Genomic DNA, 12,371 nt, shown 5'->3' on the forward strand with positions numbered 1-12,371 from the left:
TCTAGAGAAACAAACAACTAACAGCTTATTCTATATCAACTTATTATAATCCAGCTTATAGTAATTTGGCTCAATAATCTAGATTACAATAATCTCAAACTAAAACAAACAGGGCCTAAGCTGCCCCACAAGTAGCTCCGTCCCTGAGCGCTTGTTGCATGCTATGCAAGCATGTATGTAAACTCAGTGGCGGAGTCAGGAAATTTACTATATGGGATCAATTATTATTATTTTAGTATGGTCATTTATGTAAATTTGAATGGATTTATAGGAAAAATTAAGATTCAAAGGGCAATAGTGAAAAAGTTGTGGGGTTAGCCGACCTCACAACTTACACATAGATCTGCCATTCTCAGCGTAAACCCGGTTTGTGCCATCAAGCAAAACAAGTACCGGTTCGATGGAAAATGTATGTCATCGCTATTATTATTGGATCGCCAGTATTGACGTAATAGGCTATTTTAAGTAAAACAAATTTGTATTTAAAAATGACTGGCTAGCATATATGAGAGCATAGTATAACCAGTAAGTTTTTTTTTCCTGGAAATATCTTGGGGAGTGAAAGGGAGCTAGTGGCATCGTGGCTCATGCATGGCTGTCTACACATGTGAGATGGTAGATGGTACTATCTCCTAGTTGAGCATTAATCTATAATTATCGATTGATTAATCAAACGTGTGCTTATGTGTGTGCACAACTGCACATGCTGATCGATGCAAGTTGACTTATGCACACGGGTTCGTGTATGTGTATCCATAGCTAGCCGACCTATTTTGTCTTGAAGCAAAGAATTATACACAAGTGGCTCGACCTGTTGACTTATAGTATTAAAAAAGGGTACTTTTACTTTGCAACAAAATAAAGCACTTGAATTGTTTATCGAACAAAGAGAAGAAGGAGATACATGATGGGGTCAATGGTTAGTGTTATCCAAATCCGCTTGCATCCCAAGGGAGAGACGGCAGAGCAAAATATCTAGAGAAGTTTTAACATCTAGACATATATATGTTTAGATTCATTAACATCTATATAAATGTGGGCAATGTTAGAAAGTCTTATAATGTAAAATGGATGAAGTATTTCATATGTGTGGTTGGTGTAGACGGAGAAAAAAGCTATTATTTTGGAATTTGTACAATTATCTAGGCGATTTCTTAACTCATCCTTTTGGCGTATGTGAAATGAGAAATTAAATACCGACCATTATAAGCTTGGAAAATAAATTTATTTAATTATTTTTATACAACTTCTATATAGAATGCTTTTAAAAGAGTATCATTTTAACAGTTTAAAAACATGCTAAAAAAGAGAAAGTTGAAGTTTGAAATCAAAGAAAATAAGTAAATAACATAGCCTAAACATTCTACAATTTGATCCTTTTAAAAATTTATATTACAAACAGACCTTCCGCAAAATTTGTTCTCCCGTTCTCTCTCTCTTTTTTTCCACCTTTCGGTGTTATCATCGAATGGGCCTCCGGTGTAGGCCCATCATTTCATCATGGGCCTCATTCCTGCCAGCCCATTCGTCAGCCCAAGCCGTCGAGCGGCGGCGCGTCTCCGCCGCGAGCGGCGCCGGCGAGCGGCATCTCCTCCCCACGCCGCCTCGCCGTCGGCGACGACGTCCCCAGCGCCAAGGTCAGCCACCGGCGCCGCCGCCGCGCCCCCGGTCCCTCCTCCCCTTTCTCTCTGGCTTCTCTCATGTCCCCCCTCTATGCCCTCCACCGCGGGCTGCTCCGCCGCTTCGCGGCGCGCGGCCGTCGCGCTCATCCGCATCGAGAAGCGGTGAGCTACAACCCTTGCCGCATTGCGATGTTGTGACACGGGCGAGTCATGGCCGTCGCCGCCGCCGCCGCCTTGTCGTGCCATACGCCATCGCAACGCGCCGCCGCGCAGCATAGCAGGGCACGCCCGTTTGGTTCCCTCTCAAATGGGTTCATCTCGAGCGATCGGATGAATCGGAATCGTCGAGGCGCTGGAAGGTTCGGTTCGGTCGGTTGATGATCGATTTCCCTGTGGTACGTACGATTCAGGAATCCCATGCCTGTATTTTTTTTCTCTTTGCAAAAATTCCGTTTCATCTTCCGCTGCTTAATTCTGCTTGTGATGCGTACGAATCAGGAATCCACAGGTTCTCTTCAGTGCCAACTAGTATTAGTTGGTCCCAATCTTCCAGAATCACCATTTCTGCTTGGATGTTTCTAAGCATGATGGTATTAGTGAGGTTTGCTCAATCAAACTCTATCGTGCACCTGTTCTTCTATTTTGACGAATCACCAACGATTATTTTGTAATAATCAGGTGTCGTCCTGCTATGAAGATTCCGGTGCCGGAAATAGAGGAGATGTATCTGAAGGAGCACCTGGGTGTTGATTTAGTGTATCATTACTTTTTTTCTTTGACAAAGAAAGAATCTATCATCACTGATGATGATGTGAAGAATTGCTAGCACATTGCTTGACTCGCTCAGCAATACTTTCTGGATCGGTGAGTCCTTATCCTTCCCTTTTTTTTTGCTGCTTCTTTATGTTAGCTTCCCTGCATATTGATCTAGATTGGTTCTGAAAGATATTACACGTGGTAATACAGGAGTTCTTATTCACATTCTGGACAGTTAATCCTTATCCAACATCTCTATCAAAACCATGTAACTCTTGGTCACTGGCTGGGTAGGACAAACACAAAAAAACAATAAGTAAATCTTTTCAGGATGATTAGCCTGACTTTTATGATGTGCAAGAGAAGTTGTACGGACAGTGGCCAGCAATTTCATAGTTAAATGAAAAATGAATAGTTTGGTATGATATAGGTATGACTTTACGTATGCCAGCACATGAATGGCATTGATTTCTTCTTTCTTTATTGTTTTATGTTGATGAAGAGTCAAGGTACAAAAGTAAGGAAATGTGAAAAGAGACATGCAAAGAAATCACATTAACTGTGCTTATTCTACAGTATCCTCATTTACCAACTAAATGCATGTGAACTGTGAAGTATCCTACACTATACTCATTTTCTTCCTGCTGACATCTGGTGGAAAGATTTTTCTTTTTATTTTTTTTACATTCATCAACCTTGGGCTGCATTCACTTGCAGTTATTTATTGATGATGCATTTTTCCTCTCGATCTCTATTCCTTAGGAGGTTACATGAAGTCAAGTGCCTGGGCTATAGCAGATTCAATTATAAAAAGAAAAACTTGATTAGGTATCTAGTAATAGAAATTGAGTAATGCCCGGCGAAAAAGAAATTGAGTAATCGTGATAGATATATATGCCTGAAATGCATGCTTGACGGATAAATTGGGTTGTATATGAAGTAGTGTGTGTGGTCTACATGCACTGATGCGGATATTTCAGCATGGGATCTTGCCAACAAGATTGTTGAACAGAAAATTATTTGCATTTGAAAGCTTTCACTACATGACATTATTTTTGTGTGAACCCTTTTAATTGGCTCCGTGTTCATAACTGTCTCTTTTGTTTCAGCAATCCTGTCCATATTCAAGGTCAAAACAAGAATGATTCTACCTTAACATGGGAAAGCTCGTGCTACTTGACAATGTCATAATGAATCGCAGTCAATCTCTGATATTCGTATCTGAAGTCTCCTGCTTGTGTCCATTTACCATGAAACCATCCTGGATGAAGCCCAATGAATTGTGGCTGAGAACAGTTGCCTGATTCCAGTCATTTTCATGTGCCCTCAGTTCACTGGCACTTGATCTGGGAAGAAAGGTACACATTTGTTCCTATTGTATTGCTGTTGACTTGTCACTATACACTTAGTTCTGCAGTTCCTTTATTGTGTAATATCCTGGCATTATTTGTGATGTATGACTCTGCAATGTTTGGTAGGCAACCTGTTTGAGAGGAACTGCCCATCTTGAGGTAAACCCTCCAGGCCTTGTCGACAATGGATTCGAGTCAGCAGTGCTTTATATATGCAGGTAATTTGTTAAGAAAACTCATATCAATCAATATGTCACTTTCATCTGTAGACTACCCAGACTTAGATATGTCTATGCAGAAGTTTCTCATGGCATTCCATACTTCCTAAGTTCCTAGTCCCGATTCCAACTTCAGTTTGCATTGCCAATTGCCCAATTAGCGTATGGAAATCTTTTCATGCTTTTTTGTTTGGATGTCAAGTCTGATTGATTAGTCTAACCAAATACTGAAATACTATTCTTTATTGCATCAGCTCGCATGATGGTTATTTATCTCTGAATTTTCCATCTTTCAAGTTTCAAACATGGTCAGTAGTCCAACATAGCGGCATACATATATATTTTTTCTTTCGCAAATAAGCAGACATGCTGCTTAGCAGGGAGCAGATCTGGTGCAGTTGTGCGTAGTCCTTAACGTCAAATCTTTTTCACTTCCATTGAACGGAAGTGCCTGTCACATGTCCTTAGACAATTCTTTGCTCCTTTAGTACCTTTCCAACCAGATTAATCCTCAAGGTGCATGACTTCCAAGTACTTTCAAAGTACGATAGGGGATCGATGGATACTTCGGTGGTTCTTAGTCCCTCGTTCTGTTCTCTGACTGGAATATTATGCATCCATGGTCCATATGGATCTATATCTGGTCCCTCATCTAGATTCTTTCTGGGTAGTTTTCCAACAAAATTCAATGATCATAACATCAATGAAAATCCACAGGAACTCATCAGGCATGTCGGGTTTGACAGCAATGCGAAAGGATCCTGTCTATGATTGGTGTCTGGTGACCATCAGCAGCGGCTGGTCCGGGAAAACGGATGCCACAGAAGGATATAGCGGCTCAAATTGCGACCTGTCCACCCCACCAACACAAAGGTATATTTGGTTTTTGACCTAAGTTCGCTACACCCAATCTTAGCCATGCCATTTCATGCCACAATTTATCAGGAAAGCGTTTGATTAATTTGATTAATTTCTGCGACAATAGCAACCCATCTTTGTTAGTGTTTTGGCCCACTTGTTAAGTTGTTATTCTAACCAGACTGTCAACAACAAAATGTCACGGTTTGTATGCCGCGGCACACCTTAACTAATTTTGTTGTAGTAAAGTTACTTATCAAATAAATCCTTAACCATATAATATAACTTTTTAAAGATGAGGCGTTCCACAATTTTTATGGCTAACAAATTATTTTCCATGAGGAAACTGGGTCTACGATAAGAGAGGTACTAAATATAATGTTTTGTGGTGTGTGAAATTTTAGCAGTAAACTAGTTGGTTAGTCTTGCCAAAGATGTATCGAAGTGTGGCCACCAATCGAAAACCCTTAGTAGCCACAAGCCGGCAATCCTGAACTTCCACTGTTGGAGGATTTCCAATTAGAAAAAGGGCGGTCAAATGTTACAGTTGACCAACAAGTGAAACATTAAGTTATATATGAAAAAAAAAATCAGCAACTGAAGCATTTAAAAATTTTGTGAAACACGGTGAAGATACACATTGAAACATGTTGCTATCACATATAAAACAACGAGTGTTAACGGATTGAAAATATATGTTTTTTTTCATCAAAATATAATCATGTGATATCTTATTATAAAGATTTAATTACAACGAATACAATGGTGCGATCGGATTGTAGATTGGATAACTAGGTAGGAGAAAAATCATTTTGAAGATCGCTAAAATGCATACATACATGCATAGAGTGGAGAGAGAGTAGTGACAAGTAGTCCCGTGAATTTTGTGAAACACACCACATATTGAAACATATCACTATCACGTATGAGACATTGAGTTTTAATGGTTTAAAAGACATGGTTATATTTTATTATAATATAATCGTATGATATCATGTTGTAAAGATTTATTTACAACGAATACAATGGTGTGATCGGATCGTAAATCGGATAAGTAATTTAGGAGAAAAAAATATTTAAAGAGAGAAGAAAGGAAGAATAAGAAGAAATTAACTAGTTAGGAGTATGCATGTGAGAGTGTAGGGTGCTCGAGTCTGGGCAATCTCTCATGCATATGCAAACAATTCTCTATGTATAGAAGGGGGAATAAGATGAAATTTGTTGCTAGGGTCTTAGTGGACAACGCAATTGGTGTTCGGATCTCATTGTATCCCACCATTAGAGTTTGACCAGTCCCCAAAATTATTATTCGAACAAACATATAGTAAATCCGTAGAAAAAATTGCCAGTTTAAAATATATGCATCTGTAAGGCCGTTTACACACAAAGTTCCATCTCTTCCTCTCTAGAACGCAGTTCAACCATGTTGTAACACCGGGCTAGCTTTGTCACAAGTCACAACCCTGTTGAACTACATCAAGAATTCAAAAAGAATGCAAAATTGCAGCAATATCTGCTCCCATACCATCCGCCCATCCCCAATTAGATCCTAATCGAATGGTTATATTTCTCCTCCATTTTACCTCAAAAGCTTAAAAAGAAAATCTAAGCTGTGTTTGGATCCGAATCCCAGAAATTTCCCAGAGACGAAAACCCCTCATCCTCCAAACACCCGCTTCAAAATTCCAAAAAAAAAAAAGAGAAAATGATCTTGATTTGAAACTGATCTACTTGTTCAAGCCCCAAATGCGTACGTACGTGTGCACGCGTCACCAACCCCAACTTCTCGAAGAAGGAAGCGCACGCATCGATCGATCACGAGCTGGCCGGACCAGGTCGAGGTGAGGGTCAAAGCCGACGGGCTACGGCGGCGGCGGCGGCGCCACCAAACTCTCGACGGCCTTCGCGATAGCTTCCTTGAGCGACGCTTCGTCGAATTCGCCCGCCTGCAAAGGTTGTCGCAAGAATATAAAGATATCAATCATTTTTTTTAGATAATGATAAAGATATCAATCATATGCTATATACACATGGTTTTGGTAATTAAATTCTCCAGCATATAAAAAATACACATCCACGTGCTGCACTGTCTACTACAGTACTCCCTCCATCTATTTTCTATAAACTTAATCAAACTTAACGAGGTTTGACTGAAAAAAATCAACGACTTATAATATAAAATAGAGGAAGAGTATATACAACCTCATTTTAATAAATGACGCCGTTGATTTTTAATCATATAATTGACCATTCATCTTATTCAAAAAATTTATGTAATTATAATTTATTTTTTTTATAAGTTGTTTTATCGCTCAAAGTATTTTAAACATGATTTATATCTTATACATTTTTATAATTTTTTTAACAAAACTAATGGTCAAACATGCGTTTAAAAGTTAGTAACGTCATTTATTAAAAGACGGAGAGAGTATATGTTTACCGTGGAGAAACATTTTTTTTTGTGTGTGTATTGTAACAAGTATTTCTTGATTATTGATACGGTGTGAGGACCTAATTGGAGCCTTGGACCACTACTACTTTCTACTGGAATATAGCGCTAAGTTCTAATTTGATTTTCTTTTTTTGGGTAAGAATCTAGATATATGTAGAGGAGTAAAGATATATCCATACTCAAGATTCAAAAGTTTTGCCGCACATATATCTGACATTAATTAGGAATGGACAAAAAGAAAAATCAAATATCATGGCTCAGCTTGGATCGGCTCATTGCAAACTTGACCATGGATCGACTTGAATTCATATATCGTAATGAGTTGAGCTAAGCTTGAGGTTGAGGGAATCATGCGAGCTACCCGTTCATAGCATACAAGGTCACCATATCTTTTTATACTTCGGCTTATTAATTAGTGGTTAACCCTTTAAATTACTTTCAATCCATCGGATAATTATCCACTGGTTTACTAGTTAGTGTTTATTATTTTAAAATAGATGATAAATTAGTATATGCTGAAATTATAGAGGTGATATAAATGAGCCTAATAACGAGCAACGCCCTATGAACCGAGTTGGCTCGTTATGACCGTATATGTCACAACGGGCTCATAATTAAGTAGTTTTAGGCAATTTTGGTCTAAGGTTATGGTTCCATCGTTTGCTTGTTGGCTTATCAGTCACAACCAAAATTTAAATTTTAAAATTAAAAATTATTATACTTTATTTTTGTATATTAGCTTTCAAATCACTAATGATATACTGACGGGGTTAATTTCATGGACTCATAAGAGGGGCAACTAGCCAAACCACTGGCCTGGTCAAAGTCAAGGCGAGTTGATTGAAACGGCCCGGTAATTTTATCTTGTTCCTCCTCCTATGGCTAGATGAAGCTCTTCAAGCAATTCTGCAGATTTGGTGCAGTTACCAGATGAAGCTCTTGATAAACTGTTTGCTGAAAGGAACATGACATCGATTGGGATTTGGATGGAAATGAATTGAAAACCCGGGCCTCTAGTGTTTTGGACTTGTATGCTGTCTGTCCGTGACGTCATGCATCCCACACAGCAACAGCCAACAGGGGCAGTCAAGTTTTCCAGTTGAGTTTTCTCCGGTGGGCCCCACCCCCGTCGCTGTAGGGTAAACTAGGCTGATCTGGTTGACTTTGACCTAGGTTTGAACAACCAAATCTCTCTTTCTTCGTCACTCACCTCTCTCTCATGAGCCCATGACAATGAACACAAAATGGAGCAGCTCAAGATAGTAGACCAGCTAACAGTTTGGATATATATATATATATATATATATATATATATATATATATATATATATATATATATATATATATATTGAAATAATTGTTATAAACATTTGTGATCATTGATTATGACTAGTTAGGTGAGATATGCACAACAATTAACAGACGTCTGGAACGGAATCCAAATATAACATATATACGAAACAATACAATCTCTATTTGTAATTTTATAAAATCAATCTTGTGTTTCAAATAAAGGCTACATATAAATATTACTAGCATTAAGCTTGCACTACGAATGATATATATAAAAACGGATACTCCCTCCATTTTAAAATACAAGACATAGTTCAATCTTGATAACTTTGACAAATAATAAATCATAATATTTATGTTTAGTGTCATGTATATAAGTTAGATTTGTATTTGAAAATATTTTCACATTTCATATAATGTGTAGCATTAGGCACCGTATAAAAAAACTATATGTGTCTTATAATCTTATAATTTGGTCAGAGGAAGAATGATTTTTTGCACGAAACATACGTTTCAACAGGGTAAGCATCCGTACCGTTGCTCGTAGTGTTAGGCTGGCCTGAGCGACGCCATTGCCGCCGCCGCCGCCCGGCTGCCTCGCGTCGACGGCCACCACCGTGAAGCCGCCCATCGCCTTGAGCAGTGCGAGCACCCGGAGCACGAGCTCCGACACGTCGGCGCCGCCGCGCTCCGGCGCCCGCACCGCCACCCTCACGGTCACCTCTGGCGCCGACGACGACGACGATGCCGATGCGCCGCCGTCGTGATCACCGCCGCCGATCACATGGACCTGCACCCTCTCCGGCGAGCCGCCGGCGGCGGCGGCGACGGCTAGCCATTGGTGATTATGGTGATGGTGAACCTCGTTGACTGTTCGGATCATTGATGATCTCGATGATGATGATCCATTGGCGCGTTGGTGGATTTGGGTTTGGAGTGCTCGGTTCTTGGCTTCGAGCTCCGAGATTTGAGCTATCAGCAAGTTCATGTACTCTAGTGTCTTGGCAAGAACTGTGGCCTTGTCTTTCTGAAATGCCAGTAGTTGATTTGATTAAGATCGAGAAGCTATTAATAATTAGTAGAACAGATTAATTAGCAGAGTTAATGTGCAATACGCAAAATAAAATTGTAGTAATTAAAACTGGAAAAATGGCAATGTGTAGTATTTCATTGGTTAGATAATGGAAAAACGTTAATGATTTCCGCCTGATCTGTACTTCAATCTGATGAGAACAATATGCAAGTAATATAAGATTCTAACAATTTGAACTAGCAAATAATGTTTAGAAGCATTTCAGGTTGAATTTGAACAAGATTTTCTGGAAGCTAATTAAAATGGGTTTAATTTGCATTGCAACAAGGACACAAGCCACAAGGTCATTAACATGATGGTGCAATTAACTCATGTTAATTATTAGGAGTATAGTTTACCTTTGATCCTGGAGGAAGCAAACCTCTCAAGTGCTCGAAGCTCTCGTTGAGCCGCTCGCGCCGCCGCCGCTCCGATATCATATGGTGGAGCTGGCTGCTCGTCGGCGGCGGCGGCGCGGCCGTGGCGTCCTCGTCGTCGCCGCCGCCGCTCCGCTGTGCCGCGGCAGCGCTGGCAGCGGCGGCGGCGGCGGCGGCGCGCTCCTGGCTGCACCTGACCATGTGCATCCTCCTCAGGATGGAGAAGCCCATCTTGATCATCCGCTGCCCCGGCGCGCCCGGCGGCCGCCGCGACGCCGCCGCGCGCGGCGCCAGCGCGGCGTTGTACGCCCGGAACGCCGTCGTCGTCGGCGTCCCACGCCGCGGAGACCGGATGATCTGCGCGCGGTGCTTGACGGACGACCACGGGGCGTGCAGCGCCGCCGCCGAGGACGACGTCGAGGGGGAGGAGATGACGTCGAGCATCGCCTGTGCCATGGCGGCGTCGTCGGCCTCGGCGCTCGGGAAGTGGAGGACGCCGCTGCCGCCGACGCCGCCGTGGCGGGAGAACGGCGACACGTGGACGTGGTGCGGCGCCGGAGGGCGCGGATGGAGCCGGGACGACGACGACGGCGTCGTCGTCGTCGTCGTCGTCGTCGCCACCTGCGCCGCGAGCTCTCGGGGCGACGGCGTGGCGGATGACGAGGCCATCATGGGCGTCATCGTGCGGAGCAGCGACGTGGAGGCGGCGCCGTCGGCCGGGCTGCCGACGAGCGAGGACGACGACGACGACGGCCGCGTCGGCGGCAGCTGGAGGAGCTCCTCGAGCAGCGACTGCTGGAAGAAGTCCTCGGAGAAGACCTGCTCCACGCTCGCCTGCAAGCTGCCGCCGCCGCCGCCGCCACCGTAGTTCTCCGCCGGCGCCGTCGAGAAGCCGACCTCGATCTCGCCGCTCTCGCATCCCATGAACGCCGCCATCTGCACGCCACCAAGAATGGCCCATGTCAGCTTCATCCTTCTCGATTTCTAACACGATCATCTTACGAAACAATATTATGAAATGGATTACGAACCTTAATGCCAGCTTCCTGAAAGAATTTTACCACAAAAGATCATACGAATTCGTTAGTAAATCCATAAATTTCTCAGGTGTTTGATCAACTAATGGAACCCAAATTGATCAAGAAGCAAGTGGATCAAGCAGATCGAACAAGTGCATGCACCGGTGAGTTCCGAGTTCTGACCTGGTAGAAGCTTTGCTGCACCGGCAGCGAGGCGGAGGCGACGAGCTCGAGCTCCGAGAGCTCCATGAACACGCCACCGCCGCCGCCGACGTACGCCCACCCCGGCACGCACCCGGTCACGGCGCCGCAGACGGATCCCCGGTACGCGTCGAACAGCGCGCGCACGCAGCCGCCGCCGTCCTCACCACCGGAGAGCCATCCGTCGACGCAGTAGAGCAGACGCGCAGCACCGGCGGCGCCGCCGGAAGAAGGACGCTGGTGGTGCAGGCCGGCGGCGGCGACGAGGGGGAGGGGAGCCCAGGCGCAGACGTAGGCGCAGCCGGGGAGGCGCGCGGCGGCGCGGTGGAGGATGCGCTGCCGGGACTCTTGGCCGAGCACGAAGATGGTGTCCATGCAACGGCCACGATCACCACATGGTCTCCATGACTACCTAACTTAATTAGCCAACCCAAACTACTACTTCTTCTTGGCCCGCCTCGGCGAGATGGCGCGGTTGCCGTCGACGATAGAATGGGAGATTTAGGGGTATATATATGCGCGCGGGAAGGAGGGGAGCAAAGGTGAAGACTGAGGACGAGGACGACGACGAGGGCTGCGGCGGAGATGGGGATGCATGGGAAAGACATGCATTGATGCATGTGTGGATGGGAGTGGATCGGAGGCGGGAAAAGTAGGAAGGTAGCTTAGGAGGAATAGGAGAAGCAAGAATGGTGAAATGATGGTGGGGGTGGATTGGTGAAGGGTTTGGTTTGGGGAGAATGGATGGAGACATTCATGGATGGATGGATGGAAAGGAAGGAGGTTGAAAAGTACTAGGGGTAGTGTTATCTATTGGAATAGAAAGTCGTTCAAAGGTCTTCCCTGTGTGATGGTGGGTGATATGATGCTGGGTGCCTTGATAGCTTAAGATGATCTTGAAAAAGGGTCAAACAAGGTGGCACAAACGTAGCTACCATGGGGGGCTGCCCGCTGCCCTAGTTCTGTGCATGTGTTGTTTAAAAGGCCAAAAAAAATTGATAAGATATATCAATATGCGGATATGCTATTTTACAAACATGTAAATTCAAATTCGACTTATACAATTTAAAAAATAAAAAAATTGATAATTGTATAAGTTGAATTTGAACCTGTATTTTTTAGAATGACATCACATATTGATCTATTTTACT

General features: G+C 43.3%; 1 protein-coding gene and 1 long non-coding RNA gene across 3 annotated transcripts; one reads left to right on the plus strand and one right to left on the minus strand.

Annotated features, from left to right (window-relative positions):
* Nucleotides 1-1,522: 1,522 nt before the first annotated feature.
* LOC112937835 (uncharacterized) lies at nucleotides 1,523-9,242 on the plus strand. Of its 2 annotated transcripts, XR_010739088.1 has the most exons (7): nucleotides 1,523-2,017; nucleotides 2,121-2,223; nucleotides 2,301-2,486; nucleotides 3,488-3,736; nucleotides 3,857-3,948; nucleotides 4,666-4,821; nucleotides 9,072-9,242. It is a non-coding gene; the product is annotated as an uncharacterized lncRNA (long non-coding RNA). The 2 variants fall into 2 exon arrangements; XR_010739087.1 differs by lacking the exon at nucleotides 9,072-9,242 and having other exon boundaries at nucleotides 4,666-5,039.
* LOC9269769 (putative transcription factor bHLH041) lies at nucleotides 6,140-11,956 on the minus strand. Its single transcript, XM_015768453.3, has 5 exons — nucleotides 11,203-11,956; nucleotides 11,032-11,046; nucleotides 9,983-10,936; nucleotides 9,087-9,578; nucleotides 6,140-6,752 (listed from the first exon to the last, which is right to left on the minus strand). Exons 1-5 carry the CDS (start codon nucleotides 11,593-11,595, stop codon nucleotides 6,669-6,671), a joined length of 1,938 nt encoding a protein of 645 aa, XP_015623939.1. The 5' UTR covers nucleotides 11,596-11,956; the 3' UTR covers nucleotides 6,140-6,668.
* Between the last annotated feature and the right edge of the window lie 415 nt (nucleotides 11,957-12,371).

Source organism: Oryza sativa, chromosome 2, assembly GCF_034140825.1.
Source record: "Oryza sativa Japonica Group chromosome 2, ASM3414082v1".
In the NCBI taxonomy this organism is placed as follows: Eukaryota; Viridiplantae; Streptophyta; class Magnoliopsida; order Poales; family Poaceae; genus Oryza; species Oryza sativa.

Excerpts from the sequence above, each read along its gene's own strand:
- LOC9269769 (XM_015768453.3), bottom strand. The coding sequence starts at position 11,595 with ATGGACACCATCTTCGTGCTCGGCCAAGAGTCCCGGCAGCGCATCCTC. Across the intron at positions 9,579-9,982 it reads TGCTTCCTCCAGGATCAAAG|AAAGACAAGGCCACAGTTCT; the intron begins GTAAACTATACT and ends CTGGCATTTCAG. Across the intron at positions 6,753-9,086 it reads GCCTAACACTACGAGCAACG|GCGGGCGAATTCGACGAAGC; the intron begins GTACGGATGCTT and ends CAACCTTTGCAG.